Below are 24,674 nucleotides of genomic sequence, written 5' to 3' on the forward strand. Positions count from 1 at the left end.
CAGAGCACCACACGGCACAGAGCACCACACGGCACAGAGCACCACACGGCACAGAGCACCACACGGCACAGAGCACCACACGGCACAGAGCACCACACGGCACAGAGTACCACACATCGTTCCTGGTAACTGATAGCTTCATGCCCATAGGCAATCATCAGACAACTGATCAGTTGTCTGATGATTGCCTATGGGCATGAAACTATTGCATTGTAGTTACAACGAACGATGCTTGGTGCTCTGTGCCGTGTGTAAGTTAGCTCAATTCGAACCGTTCGGAACGAATTATGAAGCACTCTACCAAGTAGTAGGCAAATAAAAAATATTGTGACATGTTGATGATATTTTGAAGTAGTATTGCCTGCAAGTTCAGACATCCAACCGTGCCACACTTCACTCAGGCTGCGTTTACACGGAGACGAAATGAAACGGAACGAAAACGGGCTGGCCTCGAATCGTTTTCAAACCGTTTACACGAGAACGACAAATCGTTTTGAACCGTTCACGCGAAAACGGAAAACGGGCGATCAGGCTGGAGTTAGCACTTGTTGGCTTGGCGCAAGGGCGGGAAGTAACACGTTAGTTGGAGTTGGTACGTGCTGGTGGTCGCAAAGGTCAGGTATTTCCCGCGGAATGGTTTCCATGACCGCGCTCCGTTTCCAATCCGAATCGTTTTCACTGTTTTCACCGTTTACACGAGAATGAAAACGTTTTGAAAACGTTTTGAAACCGTTTCAAAACACTTCAGTGAAGTGCGTTTCCATTTCGTTCCGTTTAGGTATCGTTTTCGGACGTTGTCGTGTAAACGATAGTAGTAAACGCAACGATTTCGTTCCGTTTAGGTCCTACTTCGTTGTCGTGTAAACGCAAATCGTTTTCAATCGTTGTCGTGTAAACGCAAATCGTTTTCACTCGTTGTCCTGTAAACGCAGCCTCACCTTGCAGCCATCTACACACTTGATCAATTTTAAAAAATCTAATAATTGTGATTGTGGTTGCAAGTCATTTTGATGATAGGTCTCAAGTGAATGCGAAAGACACCCCAGAATCTAGGAATTAACCATAAACTTAGGATGCTAATAGATCAATATGAATACGAGGTGGGAAATGCAGGAAAAGCCGTCCAAAGTCAGTAGGCAAACGTGACTTGATTCTGCATTTCCTTGCGTAGTTTTCTGCTGCCCTTCGATAGGCTCGTGTACTATCACAGTACATGTACATGTAGTACTGTGATACCATGGCAGCTACCCTGTGGGCCACACATACTCCGGCGCTAGTCTGTGCTGCTCCTTGAAATGGACTCCATATACATGTGTGGGACTTAGCCTTAATGGTACGGTAGCATAATTGTGAGGTCTGGGACGGCAAGACGCCGAATCTGACGAGGGTTGAATTGAAAGATAGTTCTCAATAAGCCGGAATGCAGATTGGTGTGGTGTTGTTCCTGGCGCTTACATCATCTCCTACAGGGAACCACCGGGGCAACTACTGGATACGGAGGTGAGATCTGAGATTACGGAGCGGAGCTGGTCTTCTTGCTTGTTTGCCTCAGTCTGCGCCGCATCGACCGCGTCCGACAGGATTGTGTAGCGTGACAAGAGTGCTGCGTGCACGCAACAACAACACATTAATGAAGCACATATTGACTTGGTTATACATACATATGCTGTAGTGGAGGAAGTGATATCACGTACTGTGTAACATGTTGTCACTGTTGTATTATGATGTAATGCATTACGTAGCCATGCAAGAGCATGCGCGAGATACGTACTTATGAAGCAACACAGCGCCACATGGAGCAGCTGTCCACCGCCACCAGCAGCAGCCGTCTACCTGAAACGGTTCACGCCATTTCCAAATCTGTGGGACACGCAGACTGCGGCAAATGTGGACGAACCCACCACCCAAGCAAGTGCCCAGCGCACGGCTCCACCTGCAACAAATGCGGGAAGGCGAATCACTGGGCAAACGTATGCCGTTCGCAGGGGAGAGACGAGGCACATGGAAGGGGCCAGCAACGCGGACGCTGGCGCCAGAGGAGCCCCAGCCCGCGGGAGCGCTACCCCCAGAGGAGCCCCAGCCCACGGAGACGCTTCGACGCACTGCATTTCGACGCCGTCATCATCGACAGCGTCGAGCGTCACCAACCGCCACTAGAGCGAGAGGTGTTCGCGACCCTCAATGTCAGCCTGGACAACACCAACAGACCGGCCACCTTGAGAGCCAAGGTGGATACGGGCGCCCAGGGCAATATATTGCCGCTGAGAGTGTTCTGCCAAATGTTTCCCCAGCACGTCGGACCAAACGGATACCCAAAGCCGAAGTCCGTGAAGCCGTCAAGTACCACCCTCACAGCGTACGGCGGATCCAAGATAAAGCAATGCGGAACCCGTCCTATTCCGTGCTCTTACGATGGCAAGAGTCAACTCGCTGACTTCTACATCACGGACTGCCCTGGCACTGCTATCATCGGCCTCCCGACAGCGACAGCCCTGCAGTTAGTCACGCTGAACTGCGCTGTCCAGGAGAAGCCAGCGAGCATCCGAGACAAGGACGACCTGATGAAGCAATACCCGAAGTGCTTCGATGGCATTGGGAAATTCCCAGGCAAGTGCCACATCACGGTGGACCCCAACGTCGTCCCGGTTGTACACCCTCCACGCCACCTCCACGCCATCGCACTGAGAGACGAGATCAAGACGGAGCTGGAGGACATGATCCAGAACGGCATCATCACCAAGATCCAGGAAGGCGAACCAACAACGTGGGTGAACAGCCTCGTGTTCCGCCTCAAAGACAATGGCAAGCTACGCCTGTGCCTAGACCCCAAGGACCTCAATCACGCCATCCTGCGAGAGCACCACGTGGTCTCCACCATTGAGGAGATCACCCCGAAGTTGAGAGGTGCCAAAGTGTTCTCGATCGTCGACGTCAAATGTGGGTACTGGAATGTGGAGCTCGACGACGAATCCAGTTACCTCACCACCTTCAACACACCATTCGGGCGCTACAGATTCCTTCGCATGCCATTCGGCCTCAAGATGTCGCAAGATGTCTTCCAAGCAAGGATCGACCAGACGTTCGAAGGGTGCTCAGGCGTCACCGGCATCGCAGACGACAGCGTCACATACGGGACGTCAGACGAGGACCATGATCTCAACATGCACCAGATGATGGTTCGCTGCGAACAATCTGGTCTCAAGTTGAACCCAGACAAATGCCGCATCAAAGAGGACAAGATCAAGTTCTTCGGCATCATCTGCAGCGCTGACGGAATACAGCCCGACCCGAAGAAGGTCTCAGCGCTGAAGCAGATGGAGCACCCCGAGAACAAGGACGAGCTCCAGACGTTCCTCGGGCTAGTCACGTACATGAGCCCGTTCATACCGAATGCCAGCACACTGACCGCGCACCTGCGTGAGCTGACCAAGCCAGATACACCGTTCGCCTGGACAGACAGCCACCAGCGCACCTTCGACAAGGTCAAGGCCGCCATTTCGACAGAAGTAACGCTCAGTTACTTTGACCCAGGCAAGGCAACGACACTGCAAGTCGACGCTTCCATGAAAGGTCTCGGCGCCACTCTGCTGCAGGACGACAAGCCTGTTGCATTCGCCAGCAAGAAGCTTACCGAGACGGAGTCTCGCTACGCCAATATTGAGCGTGAGCTCTTAGCTGTCGTATACGGGTGTGAAAGACTCCACACCTACCTATTCGGTCAGTCATTCACAGTAGAATCCGACCACAAGCCGCTGGAGTCAATCAAGCTCAAGCACCTCCGCGCAGCCCCGCCGCGTCTACAGCGCATGCTGCTGAAGCTGCAGCCGTACGACATGACCATCAAGTACCGCCCTGGAAAGGACATTCCGATCGCAGACGCGCTATCCCGACTGTCGCCAGAGGAAACAGAGCCAATTGAGGACCTCGACGTCAGTGTACACGCCGTGTTCCCGCAATTCAGCGATGACGAGGATCCGCGAGGAGTCGGCTAAAGACGCCGAGATGTCAGCACTGAAGGAGATGATCTTCAGTGGCTGGCCATCAGAGAGGAGCGCGGTGCCGGCAATTCTGCTCCCGTACTGGAATTTCCGCGACGAGATGAGCACCGAGGACGGTCTCATCCTGAAGAGCAATCGCGTCCTGATTCCCCCGCCAATGAGGGGGGAAATCCTCAGCAAGCTGCACGCCAGCCACCAAGGCATAGAGAAGACCAAGCTGCGAGCCAGAACGTCCGTCTTCTGGAAGGACATCAACAAGGATATCGAAGCAACTGTCTCATCTTGCACGACGTGCCAGCGCCACCAGAGCAGTCAAGCCAAGGAACCACTGATGCAGCCCGATATTCCGCCAAGGGCATGGCACACCTTAGGCACGGACCTGTTCTACCTCGGCGGGTCAGAATACCTCATTGCCGCCGACTACTACTCCAAGTACTTTATCACCCGGAAGCTGCCTGCCGGACAAGCGACCAGCAGGGCCATCATCCAGCACCTCAAGGAGATTTTCGGTGAGCACGGCATCCCAGCCGTGCTGAAGTCGGACAACGGGCCGCAATACAGCAGCCATCTGTTCGCGGAGTTTGCTGCCGAATATGGATTCCGCCACAGTACGTCGTCGCCACATCACCCGCAGAGTAACGGGTTTATCGAATCGCAAGTCAAGATCGCTAGGAGAGCTCTCGAGAAGGCAAGGGAGAGCGGGACCGACCCGCACTTAGCACTGCTGTGCATTCGCGCCACCCCAGTGTGCCAGGGCTTACCGTCGCCGGCCGAGATGCTGTTCGGTCGTCAGGTACAGGACAACCTGCCTCGCAAACACCAGCGCGACACTCGGGACGAGGCCATCCGACAGAAGCTCGAGGAACGGCAGGACCAGCAGAAAGTACACCATGACCAGCGAGCGCAGTCTCTCCGCCCCCTAGTTCCTGGTCAGCACGTCGGCATCCGCAGCCCGACCACGCACCTGTGGGAACCTGGTATCGTAACCCAGTCTGTCAACGGGCCACGGTCATACATGGTGCAGCCTGACCATGGGACAGAAGTGCGGCGCAACCGTACCCACCTCAGAAAGAGGCGGGTCCACTTCCCGCCGGATGCCAGTCTCGCAGGCCCTCAGCCGCCGAGTGACGTGCCGTCGCCGTGGAGCGACGTTAGCCAGTCTCAGCCGCCGTCACCGTGTGACGTCAGCCAGCCTGCTGAACCTGCCACCCAGCTGTATCGAACACGGTCTGGCCGCGCAGTCGCACCCAGGTCAATCCTGGATGTGTAGGGCCAGAGAGGCCTCATGGACCTGTTCGCTTATGTCACAGTAGCTGAGGTGCCATTGTTATATTGTACATAGAGCTATTGTTGGATACTATGTCTCTGTATTGTTAGCACGCCGTCGTGTGCCATTCATGATTGTTACCTTGTACATAGAGCTATTGTTGGATGTTATGTTCTATATTGTGAACACGCCGTCATATACGTACGGTATGTTATGTAGGTTGTTAAACTCCTTTATGACGAAGGGGATGTTGTATTATGATGTAATGCATTACGTAGCCATGCAAGAGCATGCGCGAGATACGCATCTCGCAGCTGCCTACTTTCATGCAGGATCCTTCAGATGTCGGCGTTCTTATGATTTGCCTACAATGGCCAAGTGAGAATATAATCCTATCGTAAACAACTAACTTGTTTACCCCGAAACAGTCACTGCCCCATAATCTTTAATCACAGATGTTTAGTGCAATCTAGTCAGCTAGTGTAGAATATGGAAACACGACCGCTGTATGCTTACATTTCAGCTCTTCGATGCTCTCCATATCGGCTACTTCTGTTGAAACAGCACTGGCTAGGCCAGTGGCAGTCGTCGCATCCGACTGAGCTGTCCTTGCCGCGCCTAGCTGCAGGCTGGAGTTGTTGGTGATGTCAGACACGGTGCCTTCTGCAGATGTGATAGTCTGCAGGAACCAAGGACACAGCAGATGGTGTGTTGTGTGCTGAGTCTGCCATCAAAGTTCTAGGTGCCAAGCTAACAATACTCTCTTTAACTGATTCTCCGAAAGGCACACATAACTCTGCGTACACTAACTTACACCACCACCACCACCATAGTACAAACAATGCAGTTAGAAAATCCTTTCACGACAAATCTAGCTGATAGACTCAAACTTGACGTTCCTACCTCGTTCACCATTCCCGTAAGGTTTGCACAGCTGCTCCGGGACGTCGCCAGAGAGCTTGCATCGGTTTGTGTGACGTTGTCTTGGCATTCAGCTACCAGTACTAGGCTATCCTCAATCTCAATCACATCGGATAGTCCCTGTGTGAGTATGCCGGACAGCTCCATTGCACGATCCAGAGCCTGAAAGCAGAACATGCCAGAACATGCCAAAAGCAATGTAACTTGCATGTAGTAAGCCTGTACGCAAATATGCATGCAGGTTTTATCTGGTAAAGTGGCACTGTAACTTAAAACGGGATTCAACTTCAGTCACTATCAGTGTATGTGTGGAGTTGCTGTTATGTGCATAAAAGACTTAGAGAGCCTTGAAAACATGTCCCGGCATACCTCAGCACTACACCGGGCAGCTCATCAGCCTGCCTTTCCATCATCAACCAGGGGAGGACTCGTTTTTTGAACACTCAATTCGCTCAGCAGCAAGCAGTCCCCGTCAACGGAGTGATTTCTTTATTATGTTCCGTGAAGAAGAGGTTGGTGCGACTTCGGCGATAGTAGGGGAAGAGTGTGTTGCTCCCTACATGGGAGCTCGCGGTTTTCCTGCCGACTTGAACTCTCACTTGACTGACTCACGACTGCCATGTACCGTGAGGCCGGAATACGACGGCCTCGGCACAGACATTGTATAATATGTCCGCTCTGCGACTTTTCGCAGATCTGAATATTGCGTACATGTGCTACCTGCATTGCAGCACCTTGCATGGTCGGAACGTAGCGAGGCATGACACTCCGCATAGTCCTAGAATACTGTGAACATTCTGCACTCGCATGCGGTGCAGCCCTGCTGTCAGATGTACTGCCATTGCCAGTTCCGCTGTCCTAGTTCAGTTACGTTTGCTCCAGTTCGGAGATCAGAAAACGTAATAAGTATCATTTTCCATCTCTACATGAAAAGAAGGCTTCAAACACAACATAGCGTATTCTATCGCCAATGATGTCTGATGCTGAATCAAGTTGAATCATTGGTTCACTCCTGGCCTTGCCCTCAGACTTACTATTCCAAGTGATGAATTGGTTTGCATGATGATAACACGGGCATCGCTCAAGGTTTGGCTGGCGCTGCTGTGCTGTGCCGTGTGTTGCTGGAGAGCGGCTTCGATTCCGCTCAGCATGGCGTACGCTTGCTGACTGGCATTGCTGCATAGGAGAACACAGTCGCCCAAACTGTATTGGCACTGATTCATCAATTCACCACCTGAAACTTGTTGAATTTCCCATGCACGCAATAGTGACAATACCAGGAATGTCTCTCCAGACGGTGACACTTCCCAGTCCTTGCTCCATGAACAAGAACAATCTCTTCCTCAGGCTTTTTCAAGTTGTGCATACACACAGCCACTAATCCTGGTCAGTAGGAGTATGGTTACTATAGTGACTGGTAGCTATGTACATGATTGATAAAGGCAAAAAAACCCAATACCCTTGCCTTGCTTATCACGCTCTTAACCTCCTATGAGTCCTATCCTTACTTCTTTGTATCTAAAGAGGCTATAGTCTAGAGGATATGCGATAACGTCATCCCTTGAGGTGTTTTGTGTGCGGTGGCAAACTATGACACCACATTCACTGGTTTGCCACTCAGCAGTCAGCGCAAGGCAAAATTAATGAAGACATTCACTGATTTGCCACTTAGCACAAGGCAAAGGCGATGATGTCATTCACTGGTTTGCCACTCAGAAGTCAGCGCAAGGCAAAGGCGATGATGTCATGCACTTGTTTGCCAGTCTGCCACCCAGCAAAAGGCGTACATGTAGGTAATGATTTCAGTCACTGGTTTGCCACTCAGTACAAAGTATATGCCATGATGTCATTCACATGATCTCTACTAGACGATGACGCATGTAACAATGGTGTGGAACAAAACAGATCACACGTGAGCCGGTGCGAGTAAAGAGACGTAACTCACAATGCTGCTTGCGCAACTTGCAGAATGGACTCGGCCTCCTGCAAGCTCAGGCGGGCGTCCGCAAGCGTCTGATCCACCGCTGACTGTGGTATTATGGTGCTGTTGATCTCAGAGCTCAAGTTCAGTGCCAGCTCAACGGACGGCAGGGAGATCACCAGAGCAGACGATGCGGACACCTCTGCCTCCGATAGATGGTTCAGCGCAGCCGTCAAGTCCGAATTGATGGATTCAGTGCTTTTGAGAGTGTCCTGAGCAGTGCTAGCCGTTGCCATTGCAGTGCTCTGTGCATTTAGCAAACACAACGTGCACACTCAGTTTGCTGGGAAATGTTGCCAAACTTTAGCTGCAGGCGTAACCTCTGTAGTGTAATTGTTCTCTCCCATTTATACTAGAGCTTTTGGCAATACAATACAACACTGCTGAAACTGAAGTATAGGGGTCATTTGATTACATCATTATTAAGTACTGGGGTTGTGCGATTACATCATTATTAAGTACTGGGGCTGTGCGATTACAGATTATATGAGGTATTCCAAAACCAATAAACAGCAACAACCTACTCTTCTGTTTACTTCAGTGTCTCCCATAGGCCATTGGTTTTCTTACAGAAGCCCGAAGGGAGGTGCAGGGGCATTTGTTTGTTAAGAGCCACCACAAGCATTGGTTGCAACTCAATACTGAGCGTATCATATTATGATGATGTCACTCTCAGAACACCTTCAGCCAAGAGGTAGACGCAAATAGGAGCTCCAGAGCTGAAGGATACATGCTTGCATAATGCCAAGCACAGCAAGCAACAATTTTCAGAATCATCGTCTCTTGGCAAGAGCGTGAGCAGTAGCATCGAGTCTCGCTTCTTTCATATGACTCAGCTATGCCTAGAGTTGCATTTCACCCAGAGCGCTGAACGGTACTTCAAAACTCTCCCCGGGTCAAAAATGCAGCATCGTTTTGCCTTCATTCCAGTATGGTTGTGCCATCATGACAATTGTACGTGACGTGTAAGCAGCAAATGCATTCAATCAACCAAAGCACACACTATTGAAGGGGTGACATACTTACCAGGAATGCAGTGATGATATCAGACACGTTGTTGGCATTAGCGCTGGTGCTATTGACGGAGAGTGCCAGCTTGTGAGTGTCTGCGGCCAAGCTCTGGGCTAGCTGCAGTTGTGCGGTAGCTTGCTGCCTGGCTGCATGCGCAGTCATGTTAGCAGCACTAGCTATACTGTTTGCAGTGGTGACAAGACTACGAAGGAAGGCGGAAACGCACGCATACGCACGCGCGTGCACACGCATCAAAAGTCTGTCAGCGATAGCAAATAGAACAGGCCTGCCGCAAGTGATCATGTTGGTGACAAAGTTATTGTGGATTTGAGCTTTAACAATATGCCGGGTCCAAGACATTGTTCCCATGTGTTCAATCAACCCTGAACATTGTCAGCTCCAGCCTAGGAACGCTCTTTGTATGATGACAGATACCAAATCACTTACACTGATTATAATGCACCGTGCCCAATCGATGAAATCATCGCTTCGAAGTTATGTCGTGATAGCCACCGTTTTCTCTGTCTCTCTCTCTCTGTCTGTCTGTCTGTCTCTCTCTCTCTCTCTCTCTCTCTCTCTCTCTCTCTCTCTCTCTCTCTCTCTCTCTCTCTCTCTCTCTCTCTCCCATGCATATATATACACACTTTCACACACTTTCATACACACACACACACACACACACACACACACACACACACATTCTCTTTTCTCACTATCCCCCCCCCCCCTACCCTACTACTCCCATCCAATACTACATCACGTTCAAGCCATACCTGGTGGCATTACGGATATCCTCCTCCAGAATAGCTATGTCTTGATCGAGCCTCGAGATCATTTCAGCATTGTCCATGGTTAAAGCCTCAAACACGGCATGATCAGCTGCCACCCGTGCATTTGTGAGTGATGTGGAGTGAGCGGTTACCTCGCCGATGGACGCCAGGTCGCGGCTGGCATTGATATGTTCGGACAAAGCCAGAATAGCCTGGACAATGTTCACCAGTCTGTCAGCCTCAGTAGAGAAGTTTGCATTGATTTCTTGTAGCTGTGATCAAACCAATACGCATACACAAACAAACACACACATGTACACAGACACACACACACACACACACACACACACACACACACACACACACACACACACACACACACACACACACACACACACACACACACACACACACACACACACACATGGATACATGCATATGCACGTCAAGAATGCACAGGATTAATCCCAGGAATGTTATGGGAACTCAAGGCATTGATTCAGGGCTACTTTGGCCGAGCACTGCGAGTCAACCCTGGCACAACCCAAGAAAGCAATAGCCTTATGCTGAATATTTGGTTCTCGTCATCTGCAGCTGCCTTTTAAACTGATCAATCTAGACATTGTAGCGGTGACATCATACAAACACTGCCAGTCTTGCATTTTTGAAAGTTGAGTAACGAATCTGCTGATGAGTTAAGTCACACCAACACTGCTTTAACGGCTTACCAACAACTCCTGGTGTCTGGTGAATGCCTCGATAGTCTTGGCGGAGGCCAGTGTTCCATCCGGCACAACGACAGAGCCATTGAACGTCTTCTGGTCGGCCAAACTGATAATGGAGGCATTGAGCTGGGCTTCATTTCTTGAAATTCTGCTTGCGAACGCACTCAGAGTGGAAGTCAGCTAAATTGGCATCAAGAAGAGCAAATTCAAAAATAAAATTCAAGAAGTAAGCACTAGTTACGTAAGTTGAGGCAGTTGAAAAACGAACAAAAAAAGTGTGTGTGTGTGTGTGTGTGGATTCACTGGCCATAAAAAGCCACTTCATAGCTGTGTGGTGTAGACCAGGCTGAATAGTGGCGGTCAATTCTACAGCCTTGCAAGCGGTTGAATGGTGCAATCCCAGCACAAGCTGCTATGGCTTCTGCTGTAGCATCGCTATCATCGCCTCCGGCAATGGGCGTCCAATGGTGTGTGTGTGTGTGTGTGTGTGTGTGTGTGTGTGTGTGTGTGTGTGTGTGTGTGTGTGTGTGTGTGTGTGTGTGCATGTGTGTGTGAACGAGCACCATTGACCAAGCAGTACCTGAAGCTCATGTACAGTACCCTAAGCAAGCCTTAGTAACTCCCTGTAACAACAACCTACCTGTGCGTTGAGACACTGAAACCTGGTAGAGAGATCACCCTGTCACTGAAAACTGCCACCTGTCTATTAATGCCACCCTGCCCACAAAGACCACTCTGTTACTAAAAACCACTACCTGTCTATAAACACTGCCATGTCGGAAAAGACTATCCTGTCTATCGTTCTGCCTTTCTAAAGAGACCACACTGTCTTTAGAGAGCACCCTGTCTGTAGAGACCACCCTGTCCACCCAGTCTAAAGAAACCACTCTGTCTATAGAGACCACCGTGTCTATAGCGACCACCATGGCTATAGAGACACCATGTCTATAGAGACCACGATGGCTATAGAGACTACTCTGTCTATAGAGGCCACCATGGCTATAGAAACCACTCTGTCTATAGCCACCACCATGGCCATAGAGACACCATGTCTATAGAGACCACGATGGCTATAGAGACTACTCTGTCTATAGAGACCACCATGGCTATAGAAACCACTCTGTCTATAGCCACCACCATGGCTATAGAGACCACCATGTCTATAGAGACCACCATGGCTATAGAGACCACTCTATCTATAGCGACCACTCTATCTATAGCGACCACCATGGCTATAGAGACCATGATGTCTATAGAGACCAACATGGCTATAGAGACTACTCTGTCTATAGAGACCACTCTGTCTATAGAGACCACCATGGCTATAGAGAATATCCTGTCTATAGAGATCACTCTGTCTATAGAGATCACCCTGTCTATAGAGACCACTATGTCTATAGAGACCACCTTGTCTATAGAGAATATCCTGTTTATAGAGATCACCCTGTCGATAGAGATCACCCTGTCTATAGAGACCACCATGTCAGAGATCACCCGCACCACTAAAGACTGGTCTTCTTTGTATTACAACGCTAGCCCACGGTTGCTAAGGACAGGTGTCACAGTGTTACTGACCTGCACAGTGTAAGCATCCACCTCAGCAAGAATACTCTCAAGCTGCACTTCACGGCGGTTACGGAGCAGATTATGGATCTGATCCAGCTGCGCTTGCACCTGCGAAAGCATCGACGACACGTCCGCAGCAGCCATGCTGCCGAACGCCATCTGCGTGGTGGTGATCGTCTGGTTGTGGACCTCACTGAGCTGAGTACGGATGGCCTCGACTATCACCAGCCATGCGTCAAAGCAGGGATGACACACCTGACAGTTCGGTACCGTTCCTGATCGAAAAGAAAGGAATATTAAAACACGATCTCTTATTGGCCACAAGCCATCATGAGAATATAGATTTGAAACACCAATGTACAGTTACTTTTCAACGACTGGGAGACCTTCAAATCTCAAAGTATCAGTCAGGGAAGTGAAGTGCCTGAAAAGAGAAAAAAATGCCCGACATATCATGACCAGCAAGGTCCCGGATTCGAGGCCTGATGGGTCTGGCATTTTCAGTTTTTCTCTTTCAGGCAGTACACCAATATCCTGTTAGGATACTTAACCAATGTTTGCTGAAATAGTTCAGTGTTTGAATTCAATTGTGCGCAATAGTCCTAGTACCCACGAACGCAAGCATGCATGTACACACAGCATTCCACCCCACCATGGCTTGTAGTAATCAACCATATCACACGTGTATTGGAACCATGCCATGGCGAATGTGGAATACAAAAAAAATGCTATTGCATTGCTGCGCTGAAAGTACCTTGTGTGCCAAACAGGCATGACGTGCACTTGGAACCGGTCACCCTCTCCTTGCAGAAGCAAGCGCCCATATCCACAGCCGTCTGCTGGCAATTACAATCTCCTCCAGCGCACTGCTCCGAGCCGATCACATTGCAGCCACATGCTGAAAATGAAGACAATAATTACAAATGGCCGCAAGTGTCCAAACATACTTCTAACTGATGAGTTCTTTAAAAGTACTTCACCTCAATCTGAGATGTCAACTTAGGTCACTTTGGAAACTGAGAGACCATACACTTATAATATAAAACTAACAAAGCAATCCCCACTTAGCATTTCGTACGGCAAAGACAATTGCTGTTTTTTGGCCACACGACGTGCACCAGTGGCTTGTTGGCACCCGTCTATAACAAGGACTGGCTTTCTGCATGATGGGGTGGTTGCATTGGGACAGCCCTCAACGTACTTTGTAGCATTATCCTCCACTGGACAGGAGGAGGCGGAAATACACTACTCTATCCCCTTCCTTGCAAGTTTTTAGGCTACTCCTGCACCCATGACATGATTATGTTACCAGCTCAGTCAACTATCCAGCATCAGTACTTACAAGTACAGCCGCTTCCCGAGTGGAAGTCGTACGTTCCGTTCCGGCACTGGTCGCATATCTGGCCAAACACATTGGACTTGCACGAGCACATGCCGGTGTCCTGGGAAAATCAAGTGAAAACAAGTGCACACCAGTCAATACGGTCAGCTGTTACTCCACAAGAGCTGGCACACGAGAAATGACTCAGAGGCAAACTCAGGCATTCCAATACGATAAAAAAAGCTGCAGAATGTGTCCAAATACATGCCGACTTGATGACAACTTTTAACAAGTCCACTCTGTGTGAAGTCATATCCCTGTAAGCAGTCACACCGTCACAAGGGACCCATTGCCGATCACAATGAATGGCTGACGCTGTGCCAACCACTGTAAGAAACAATGCACACTGTCCACACTGCCGGTATGAGCAAACACACGCTCGTGTCATGCGATATCACTGGGCTCACACAGGAGCATGGTGGACACAGGATGTAGGGTATATGGCAATGCATACAGCCATGGTGATGCATATTGCCATGGTGATGCAATTGCCATGGTGATGAATATTGCCATGCATATTGCCATTTGTACTGCCATTCATACACACCCAAACCTCACTGGTGTATGGGGGGGGGGGGGTTCACAGGACAAAGACCCAAACACAAGTCAAGCTGAAATGCACCGTCATGGCTGTTTTAGCACTCACCTTGTTACATACGCTGCTCGCGGATCCCGTCAAGTTGCAATTGCAATCCTGGCAGTTACTCGTCCTGGCATCGCCGTGAAACGAGTCTTTGCACATTTCACAATGATCACCTGTGCATTGCCATCAGGAATGATAATGCAATTGAATCAACCTTCCTTATTTGTACAGGCTTAGAGGACACCTCTCAGCAACATACTAGCGCCTCATATTCAGGACACATTGGTACCACCGCCATCCAAATCAAGTTAAAATGCAACCTGCAATGAGAGTATCTCTATATACATGTACAGGATGAATGTTTGTGTCTGGACCACAGGTTGATCACATGCTAGCCCTGGCCAGGTCTCGGGCTGTTCCACAGGCCAGCGCACAGGCAGGTCCCGGGCTGCTACCTTTGCGAGGATCAGTGAACATAACCGAGAATGTGCGGGAAAGTGTGCGTACATCTGGTTACGGCAGTGTTAAAATATAAAGCCATTTCAAAGTTCATCTACACGTATGCAAGCGAGAATTGAAGTGTCTCTCCACGCACCTTGGGTGTTACCTCCACAGCCCACACACACGCCGGTCAGCATGGCGCAGGACTGGCTGTGCGCGTGGCACGCACACGCCGTGCACACGTCAAACTGGTCGACGACCGACACCGCCGTAGAGATGTTGCGCAGCTGATAGTTACGCGTGTACGCCGGGCTGGAGCACTGGCTGCAGTCGAGCGATGCATAGCCCACCGGACACATACAATGCTCTATGTTGTGTGCGTCCGGCAGCGCAGCATCGCTAGACAGTGCAGCCGCTTCCAGGGACACATTGTATAGGAGTGTGTGTGTTCCCAGCTGCAGTCAGGACAATGTGAGCAACATAAACTTGTCAGAGCTTCATCTTTTTCAAATTCAAATGCGACAAGGTCAGAGAATACACTACATACTCATACAAGTACCAGTCAAGCAAATCACACTGTAGCCGGTATCAACAGCAGTGGGTAGTAAAATATCATTATTTTACTACTCCCTGGTTAACAGTGTGATTCGCGAAGTAAAACAAAACAAAACAATTATCATCATTTATAAGAAGAATGAGGACCAAAGAGCTACCAGTTACGCTATAATATCCACTAACACCACCAGTTACTAAACAATCAGCTCATGCTATAACATTGCACGACACTGACCGACGGTACTGACGTTCTACACCTAACTGGCAATCAGCTCCAGCACGTCTTGGATGCGCACTCCAAGGCCCTGAACCCATCATTAGAGAGTAAAAAAAGTACGATTGTCCGGCCTATAAACTGTGATAAGGTCCTTGGCGGGAACGACAGTGATCGGTCATCTCCTAGATGCCAAGACTGGCCTTGTTCTAACTGTTAAGTTATTCAATGTACAGTGCATTGTGCATTCTCCTCCGTGCTCACCGTTGCGACGTTGCTGTAGTACACTGTTCGTATAGTCAGCTCCGTTGCGTGGTTCAGCACCGACACAATATCAACCATTGTGGCCAGTGGTCCCGTGATATCACCGACACGCCATTGACCTGGGTAGAGCAGCAGCTGTGGCATGCACAAGAAGCAGGGAAGGCTTAGGTCAGTGACATTATGTGGAAAACCATATCATTCAGGGATTAGTCAACTGGGCATGTCTGCTGCACTATAAAGTGAGCTGTTATGATACAGATATGCCCTACCTCATACATGAATCTAGGTGTGAGTTTGAACCGAAGTGTGAATAGGACTACAACCCAAGAGTGACCCAGACACACAGGCGCCCGTTGGCACCATTCCACATGCACAAATATGCGCAAACGCATACATACACAGTTGCACACACACATACACACACAATGGACAAAGGAAGTAGACGTGTACATTGCACTGTACGGAAGGATACGCACTCCCCCCTCCCCCCCCCCCCCACACACACACACCCGGGTGTTTGGATGGCACACAGGATACTGACATACTCACGAGAGTAGGCATGAGTGCATGCTTCCTGCAGCTTGTCAATGACACACTTTGGATGCATGGTGTTGCAACAATGTGCAGGCAGGTGAAAAACTAAACAATATAGGGATACATAATTTCAAGTCCATCCATCAATATACTTTAATCTCTGCAAGACAGGGAAGACACGATGTAACATACCGTATGCTGTGCAGGGACGTCGTATACAGGCGCGTTATCAAGTACGGCAACGATGGAAGACACTCTGGGAGAGCTGCTCCGGATCACCACATCGCCACCTGGCCGCGTGGTAATAAGGCTGCTGGTCATAGTCCCCGGCGTTGTTCGCAGGCCAAACGAGAAGTGATGACCGATGGAGTTTGGCAGGTTGGACACGATGCTCTGGGGTGCAACCAGCACTCCTTCACGGTCAAAGTGCTGAACTGGCTGCAACATTCCTTGCACGAATGTGACATTCCTGTCGGGTGAGAAACCATTGGGAAAAAACATACTCAGCTCCAGGAAGCATTGCTTTGCATTAGGTATTCAGTTATGTCTGTGACACGTGTGTTGCAAGTCAGAACCCATAGCATCCAGAATCCGAGATTTGGGTGGGTGTGGGGAGGGGTGGTGGGGTATTAACTTCTATTAACAAAGCCGCCTGCCGGTCAGGAACCCAATCGGCATGGGGGTGGGTGGGGTATTAACAAAGCCCTGTGGGTCAAGAACCCACCGCATGGGGGTGGGTGGGGTATTAACCCATTTAGCGAGAGCGTCGTACTAGTACTCATGTGCGTCGTACTAGTACGACGCACATGAGTTGCATGCCCTACTAGTACGACGCGCGCTGTACAGTCAACCTGCATCTCATAGTCGTGGGGTCTGTGTTGAGTCCATAGTGACTTGTTCAAACTATCGTAACTCACTCAATACTTGGTCGATTCTCACAATCGAAACATGTATCTGCCAGTGCAAGAGAAAACTCTCAGCTGGCGATAGAAACAATCGCCGAAGCGATACGACTACCGGTTGTTGAGATATGCGCCTCGACACGCCAAATTTCAACTCGATTTTTTTGCGCAGTCTGCAGAACGCGTATTTTCCATCATGGATCATTTTTGCGCTACCTGCTGCCATGGAAACAAGATTCAAATGATGGTAGTGGATCCCGTGAGTCCTCACAAAAAAAATTGAGCTCGATACGAGCAAGGAGACCGAAATGGCAGCTGAATATTTGAGCTCGGTTAATCCTGGCCATGCTCAAGTCTGTCGAGCGTGTGGATGAAGTTTGCCAGACTGTAGCACGGGGTTTTGGTTTCGCTCTGAGCTGGGTTTGACACCAGTTTGTCCCTGGTTTCAAGACCTTTCCAGGAAGCTTAAGATCATGGAATTCGTCCAAGGGAAGGTAAAGTTATCGATCCTTGAGCAGCTAGTACTTTCATGGGAAAATGCGACTTTTACAGGTGTTGACGTGTGGGGCGTTCAGGTAGCGTCCTGCTAAAGAGGTTAACAAAGCCCTGCAGGTCAGGAACCCACTGCATGGGGGTGGGTGGGGTATTAACAAAGCCCTGCGGGTCAGGAACCAACTCGGCATGCGGCACGAGCAGCCTACCCACCACATACCGCGCTCCGCTTTGGTATGAGTGGGTCCAGAAGTTACTATTTTCAGCTACTAGTATTTGTTGACTTCTGACGCCATTATGTTCCAGCTCTAGAGGTCAGAGGAGGCAAAATAGCGATACTGATTGCGATAATCAGCTCATTTGCGGGGAGTTTTTTTCCCGAAAACTCAAGTGAAGGTCAGGGTGTCTATGAATACAACTTACCCGCCCGGAAGTGTGACCAGTTCACGGGTTTGAGTCGCATCCACATCTGGCAACTGTTGGTTGCTCGTCCGGAAAGTCCATCCGGAGAGGTTTGTATTCTCGAAATTGTTCTGCACAACGGCTAGCTTGTAACCGGAGGCGGCGGAGCAGTCGCTTGTCTTATTAGAACACAGGCACTGGTAGCAGCCACCAAGTGGTGCTAACACACTGGGACCGTAGAAACCTGCACAAGAACAGTGCAACACAGTGAAGTATTCTTCATGTACGTGTACTCCCCGATGAGGCCCCAGCGGCAAACATCCAGATGTACAGTGTTTATAGTGTGGCAACACCAGCCCATAGACCGTGGTGATGGCGGCGGTAGTGGTGGTGGCATGTAGCTAATGTGACGCTGAGGTGTATTTACACTAAGACAGCACAATACTCACTATCCGTATTTCCCGCTCCTTCACCATAGCAATGTGATCCCATCAAGTACAGAAGAGTGCATACTACAGTGGTTCTCTATTCTTCTTCTTCTTCTCACTCTTGTCTAGTCTCTTGTCTAGTCTCTTGTCTAGTCTCTTGTCTAGTCTCTTGTCTAGTCTCTTGCCTAGTCTCTTGCCTAGTCTCTTGCCTAGTCTCTTGCCTAGTCTCTTGTCTAGTCTCTTGTCTAGTCTCTTGTCTAGTCTCTTGTCTAGTCTCTTGTCTAGTCTCTTGCCTAGTCTCTTGTCTAGTCTCTTGTCTAGTCTCTTGTCTAGTCTCTTGCCTAGTCTCTTGCCTAGTCTCTTGCCTAGTCTCTTGCCTAGTCTCTTGTCTAGTCTCTTGTCTAGTCTCTTGTCTAGTCTCTTGCCTAGTCTCTTGTCTAGTCTCTTGTCTAGTCTCTTGTCTAGTCTCTTGTCTAGTCTCTTGTCTAGTCTCTTGTCTACTCTCTTGTCTAGTCTCTTGTCTAGTCTCTTGTCTAGTCTCTTGTCTAGTCTCTTGCCTAGTCTCTTGTCTAGTCTCTTGTCTAGTCTCTTGTCTAGTCTCTTGTCTAGTCTCTTGTCTAGTCTCTTGTCTAGTCTCTTGTCTAGTCTCTTGTCTAGTCTCTTGTCTAGTCTCTTGTCTAGTCTCTTGTCTACTCTCTTGTCTAGTCTCTTGTCTAGTCTCTTGTCTAAGTCTAAGCCTTCTACTTCTTCCATATTCAATACTTCTGAAACTACAAAACCCTGTGTTCTACGAGTGCGAGGGGACTGCATTTTTAGCCGGCAGCTAACACTGGTAGCAGCGGTGGGATATGAACCCACGCCTACATTCAAACTTTCTGCTGATCATGATCCAGTGAGATGCACCCTCACCCACACTCTTCTCAGTGGCAGATGCAACGCCTAGTAGGCGTTGCATCTGCCACCGACAATGACGGTGTACAAATCAGGCATGGTGAGGCTTGCCACAAGTCACCCATTCCCATAGTCTATCCTGACCGACGGGGAAGGTGATTGAGGTCAAGATAGTTAGGGTGGTGCCCATCTCCTCTGGTTCGTTCCCTTGGATTTCCCAGCCAAACTCAGGTGTCCAATCCCAGATGGGTCTCCTCGTGGCAGAAATTATCTTCACACGAACTGGGAGTCGAAACCCGGCGTAATCCCATGTTTAAAAGGCCAATGCTCTAACCACAACCTTACCAACTCGAGGACATAGAAAGCCAATAGTTTGCAACAAATGTCAGTAGAATGCGACCTTAATCAGTTTCGTTCCTATTTACTGAACCCGTCACTTCTCTTTCCTTACCTGGTTTGCACTTGTCACAGTTGTTTCCCACGACATTGCTCTTGCACGGACAGCTGCCGTTGTTCGGGAAGCAGGTTTGTCCGGCAATAGTACCGTCCGCATCACACTGGCACAGCACGCAGCCAGATCCAGCCTGGGTGTGCAGCAGCAGAAGAAACAATGCAAAGTGCAACATTGCCTGTCATCAGAGACCCCTGCGATGAGAGATCACCTATGTTTAGAAGACCATGCTCATGTGTTGAGACTTGAGAGACTACCTGTGTGTGAGAGGCCAGCAGGTTTAGGAGACCATGTACCTGCAATGGGAGGCCACCTGTGTTTAAAGACCACCTGTGTTGAGAGACCAGTCAACTCACATCCTACACTATGTCTTTTAGATTAACAAGCATTCAGAACTCTGCAGATGAACCACCTGTCTGTAAACATTAAAAGACCGTTTCTGTGCAATAACTGTTTTTTTGCGTGATGCGCAGATTTTTCACAGTACAAATACCACACATATACAGTCTAGAAATCGATGTAGGAACAACGGCACGTGCACAGCGCTAGGGCACATGCACCGGGAGTTCCATTGCGCAATGGAAGCCTGTCCACACTTACCAGTAGCCATATTATAAATGGCAAAATATCTTGTTTGGTGGAATGGGTTAACAAATGTCTGAAGAGGTGGGCGGCTATGCTTTAAAAACCCGGAAGGAATAAGCCGTAGGGGAAACCCCGGGAAGGAATAAGGCGTAGGGGAAACCCCGGGAAGGAATAAGGTGCAGGGGGAAACCCGGGAAGGAATAAGGCGTAGGGGAAAACCCCGGGAAGGAATAAGGCGTAGGGGAAAACCCGGGAAGGAATAAGGCGTAGGGGAAAACCCGGGAAGGAAAAGGCGTAGGGGAAAACCCGGGAAGGAGAGATAAGGCTAAGGAACTCACCGTCAGTGAATGGTAGCCGTTCTGGCACTGGTCACATTGGCGACCCTCAACGCCGGGACGGCACGGACACTGCCCGCTCACAATGTCGCAAATACCACTGCCGCCGTCCGTGTAGGACGTGTTGCACTGGCATGGAATGCAGCTATCCGGGTGCGAGTACGGCAGAGCCGGATCACGATAGTATCCGTCCTGACATCGCTCACAGTGTAGTCCTGTGACGTGATGCGATGGCGTGCACTGGCAGATTGGGCCCAGGAACGACGAAGGAGGATGGCACAAATCCCCGTGCCCATTGCATTCACAGCCTGAAACACGCATGGGATAGCAAACAGCACAGGCAACAGAGAAATTGAGATTGAGCTAGACGCACTGCGCATAGATCCAATAGCTGCCAGCCATAGCAGGCAGTGCTCGCTGGCGTGTTTGTGTGATGTCACATCGCTGGCAGCAAATGAAATCCTGCCAGCCCCCTGGTTAGACATGGCTCAGTATGCCGGATCATGCACATGCCTACAGTACACATCTGTCCCACCCTGCACAGAGCTGACACAGGCATGCTCACACTGAACCCGGTGCAAAACGGGAGAGGGTGCTGGATTTTAAATTGTGTATATGTACACGCAGCCTGTCCACTTATCCCAGCAGGACTTGACAGTCCTCCACTTATCCCAGCAGGACTTGACAGTCCTCCACTTATCCCAGCAGGACTTGACAGTCGTTCACTTATCCCAGCAGGACTTGACCGCAGTCGTTTTAAAACTGTAACAGGTACTGACAAAGCCAAGAAGATTATTGAACAGTGCATTTGCTGTACTATACATCAACACCGACAGTAGAGAAGGTGGAGCAGCTAAGGGTCCCTGCAATCTTTCCCTCAAACACAATACTGGCAATGAATATGCAGGAAAAGACACAGGACAGCATGCGGTGCGATGCTTACGTATGCACTCGTTCGCCGTTTGATCCGTCCCTGGCGCCCATGTGCGATTGTTGTAGAGCGGCTGGCATGTCTGGCAGTTCACACCCATCGTGTTGTGACTACAGTTACCACAGCCGGTGGGAAACTGAAGCGAGCAAAACAGTACAGACACAGCACTACATGCCACTGCCAAGCACAAACACAATAATTATTATTACCACGGCGCTCTTGAGGAGCCGTATTCCCTGGCAGAACCACTGAGTGCGTACTGCATGCCGCAACTAAACTGCATCATCTGAGCATGACTGATTACATCTCAGTGGACTGGAACGAGGCTGATAATTACTAGGAAGTTTCCAACTGTCATTACCAATTCAAGACTACATGTAGTAGTAAGCATGAGATGATGTCATGGTTGACTATGATGACATCATCAAGACATGTATGACATCATTTGATTCATAGGAAGGACGCACAGAATCCGAAGCTTACCCCTGCAATGTCTCCAGGCTGCATGACACACGTGTCGGAATGGCCGAAGCAGTGGCACGTTGCCGACACTTCCCATTCATACACGCCATAGTAGAAGCGGTGTGCGTTTGTTGAGCTTCGGTCAAATGAAGCGTGCTGACTGGGAGGAACGAGTGAGTTCTGAAGAAAGTTGAAGCCAGAGAATGTCACTCTCAGGTTGGTGATGGCCAGGTAACGCTCGACCAGGGATCGGTCGGAGAAACGGCTGCTTCCCAGACGGCTTGTCGGGTTGAACGTCACCTGTGTTGCGCGAAGAAACAGCAAGGTGTGCAACACAGTGCCATCAGTCGACAGAGCCAAGAGGGCATGCAGATCTACCAGAGGCATCGGACAAGCTACAGTTACAACGGTCTTAACCGTATCACTCTTTGTCCCGGGTACCCCGTGAATTAATAAAAGCGACATGGCACTGAGGGAGCTGCGGCCTCCTTCGCACTTGATCGCCATCTTCGCAATGAACGCGCCACCTTTTTGCACGTTATTCCAGTGGCCGGTGAATAAATACATGTGCACGGAATGGAAGTGCATATGTAATAGTTGGTCGCTTGCGTGTTGGTGCCGGTGAAAGTAGCGGGCAAAATGGCGGTACAACCCACAACAAACATTTCATCCCCCCCCCCCCCCTTCACTTTTGCTCTAGCTATAACCGTGTGAGCCGGGTAACCGGACACCCTTGCTGTGCGACTTCTCTCTTTACTAGTCTTGGCACCAATGCATGGCTTTCACTGGACAATGCCGCATATAACAACTACCTTGACCGGGGAGCACTTCATCATTTTACTAACGTTTTACTGCCATCATGCACGGATGTTCTCGTACATACAGTACAAACACTCATGTCAGCAAAGTTCCGCCGGATGTAGCCTAGCAGTTGTTCCAATTGTACACTGTACTCATGTGGCAAACTGGCATGGCCAACGAATACCGTATTTTTCGGAAATTAGAGCCAGTCTTTTATGACCGCCTGTCTGAAATAACCGCCACTTCATTTCGGTGCTCTTGGGTGGATCTTTTCAAATTGGGTGAAATTTGAGGGCTCGCAAACTACTACTACTAGTAAGCGACTAGGCCAGTATTGCCAAAATATACGGACTCCCGAATATGGATGCACACTTTTTGAAAGACCAACATTGCCGTGCTGCATGGGGTGCACCTGTCGACATGGACACACGAACTAACCTGTAGACTATCCTCCTGGGATGTAAGGATAAGAAGACCCTCATCGGTGCAGATTGCGCTCGAATCGGCCGGTGCACTGGTCGTGCTCGTCCTCGCCAGGCCAAAGCTGTTAGTACACGACAGTGCCCAGTATTGGTATGGTGTCCACGTCGCACCGCCGTCCGTCGAGTACTCAAGTCGCATGGCGCCCGGCGGGATGTTGCGAAACGTCAGCGTCGTCCGCTGGAACAGGACCTTGTTGGCCCAGTCGAGCTGGATGGACACAGTGGTGATGGCGTAGGGTGACTGCCACCAAGTGCTGGTTGAACCATCGTGTAACTGCACGGCTGGATGTGCCTGCTGACCATGCGTAGCTACTGTACCATTGCACACCAGGTCTCTGTAGGAAATAGAACTAGACGTGGTCCAACCGCCAAACCCGTACACCTCCCCGCCATGCTGACCCACACCACACGTAGCACTAGCGCTGGCTCCGCTCGCACCTCTCGCCAGGTTGCTGGCCGACGCGATGCAGTTCGCTTGCGTTTCGGTGCAGGCCGCCTCGCTCCATCTGGCCGCTCCAAGGACGAGGAGAGTAGCGAACAGGAGCATTATCCCAGGCTCCTCGCTTCTTCAAAGCCGCAATGCGCACTGAGGCGTTAGAGGGTGAATGGAAGTGTCGTTGTCGGTCGGTGTCGCTAGGTCCAGCAGGCGACGACTGTGCCGCGCCTTCGTTATCTCGTCTTCCTCGGCGGTCGCTGGGGTCCTATGGAGCTAGTTGTCCTGGGGCTCCCGCTACCTCCTCACCAATCCGGCATTGGAAAACCGACCAAATTGAAAGGATCATTCACACTCTCAGCACTTTAGATCATTTGCTCAGCAATCATAATTGACTAATTGTCGTCCTTTGCGGTAGTTCCACCTGCGTGTTTGAAAGAGGGTGTAGACTCTACCACTCTCAACGGACTGTCGAAGCTCCAAACAACGCTGGGAAGGCACACGGAAATATTAGGACCCCTGTCCGTCCACCTGTCCTTGTGCTTAGTTAGGCCTTACCGACTAAAATGAAACAGTACTTGTAAAGTAAGTTCAAACAACCAAATCTCCTTCGCAATGTTCGGATTTTTTTAGTTCCAAATTCGTTTCTAGTACAGTATCAGCGTGATCATCCGGTATGCCCGTCCAGAATTCTAGGTCTAGACTAGGAAGTAGGATAGGAGCATGTTGTGTTGGCTGCATTCCACAGTTTCTTGATACCTAGTACCTGTCAACGGTTACGCCTCGTCGCTTGATGCCTAGAAACGGCTGTTGGTAAGGACCAAGCCCAAGCAAGGGCAGGATCCTCGCCATGGCGAAAATGGCGTCC

The 24,674-nt window shown here is 49.9% G+C and overlaps 1 protein-coding gene across 1 annotated transcript; it reads right to left on the reverse strand.

Moving 5' to 3' along the window:
- Window positions 1-961: 961 nt before the first annotated feature.
- Window positions 962-24,451, reverse strand: LOC135817217 (laminin subunit alpha-1-like). The gene is made up of 21 exons (XM_065330345.1): window positions 23,330-24,451; window positions 22,112-22,390; window positions 21,641-21,764; window positions 20,701-21,005; window positions 19,778-19,910; window positions 18,029-18,251; window positions 16,404-16,680; window positions 15,678-15,812; window positions 14,799-15,099; window positions 14,267-14,376; window positions 13,582-13,681; window positions 12,994-13,137; window positions 12,249-12,514; window positions 10,677-10,853; window positions 9,952-10,220; window positions 9,194-9,380; window positions 8,132-8,412; window positions 7,221-7,362; window positions 6,169-6,348; window positions 5,782-5,944; window positions 962-1,603 (listed from the first exon to the last, which is right to left on the reverse strand). Exons 1-21 carry the CDS (start codon window positions 23,918-23,920, stop codon window positions 1,464-1,466), a joined length of 4,527 nt encoding a protein of 1,508 aa, XP_065186417.1. The 5' UTR covers window positions 23,921-24,451; the 3' UTR covers window positions 962-1,463.
- Window positions 24,452-24,674: the final 223 nt, after the last annotated feature.

The sequence above is a fragment of the Sycon ciliatum genome, chromosome 5 (genome assembly GCF_964019385.1).
Source record: "Sycon ciliatum chromosome 5, ocSycCili1.1, whole genome shotgun sequence".
Taxonomy (NCBI): Eukaryota; Metazoa; Porifera; class Calcarea; order Leucosolenida; family Sycettidae; genus Sycon; species Sycon ciliatum.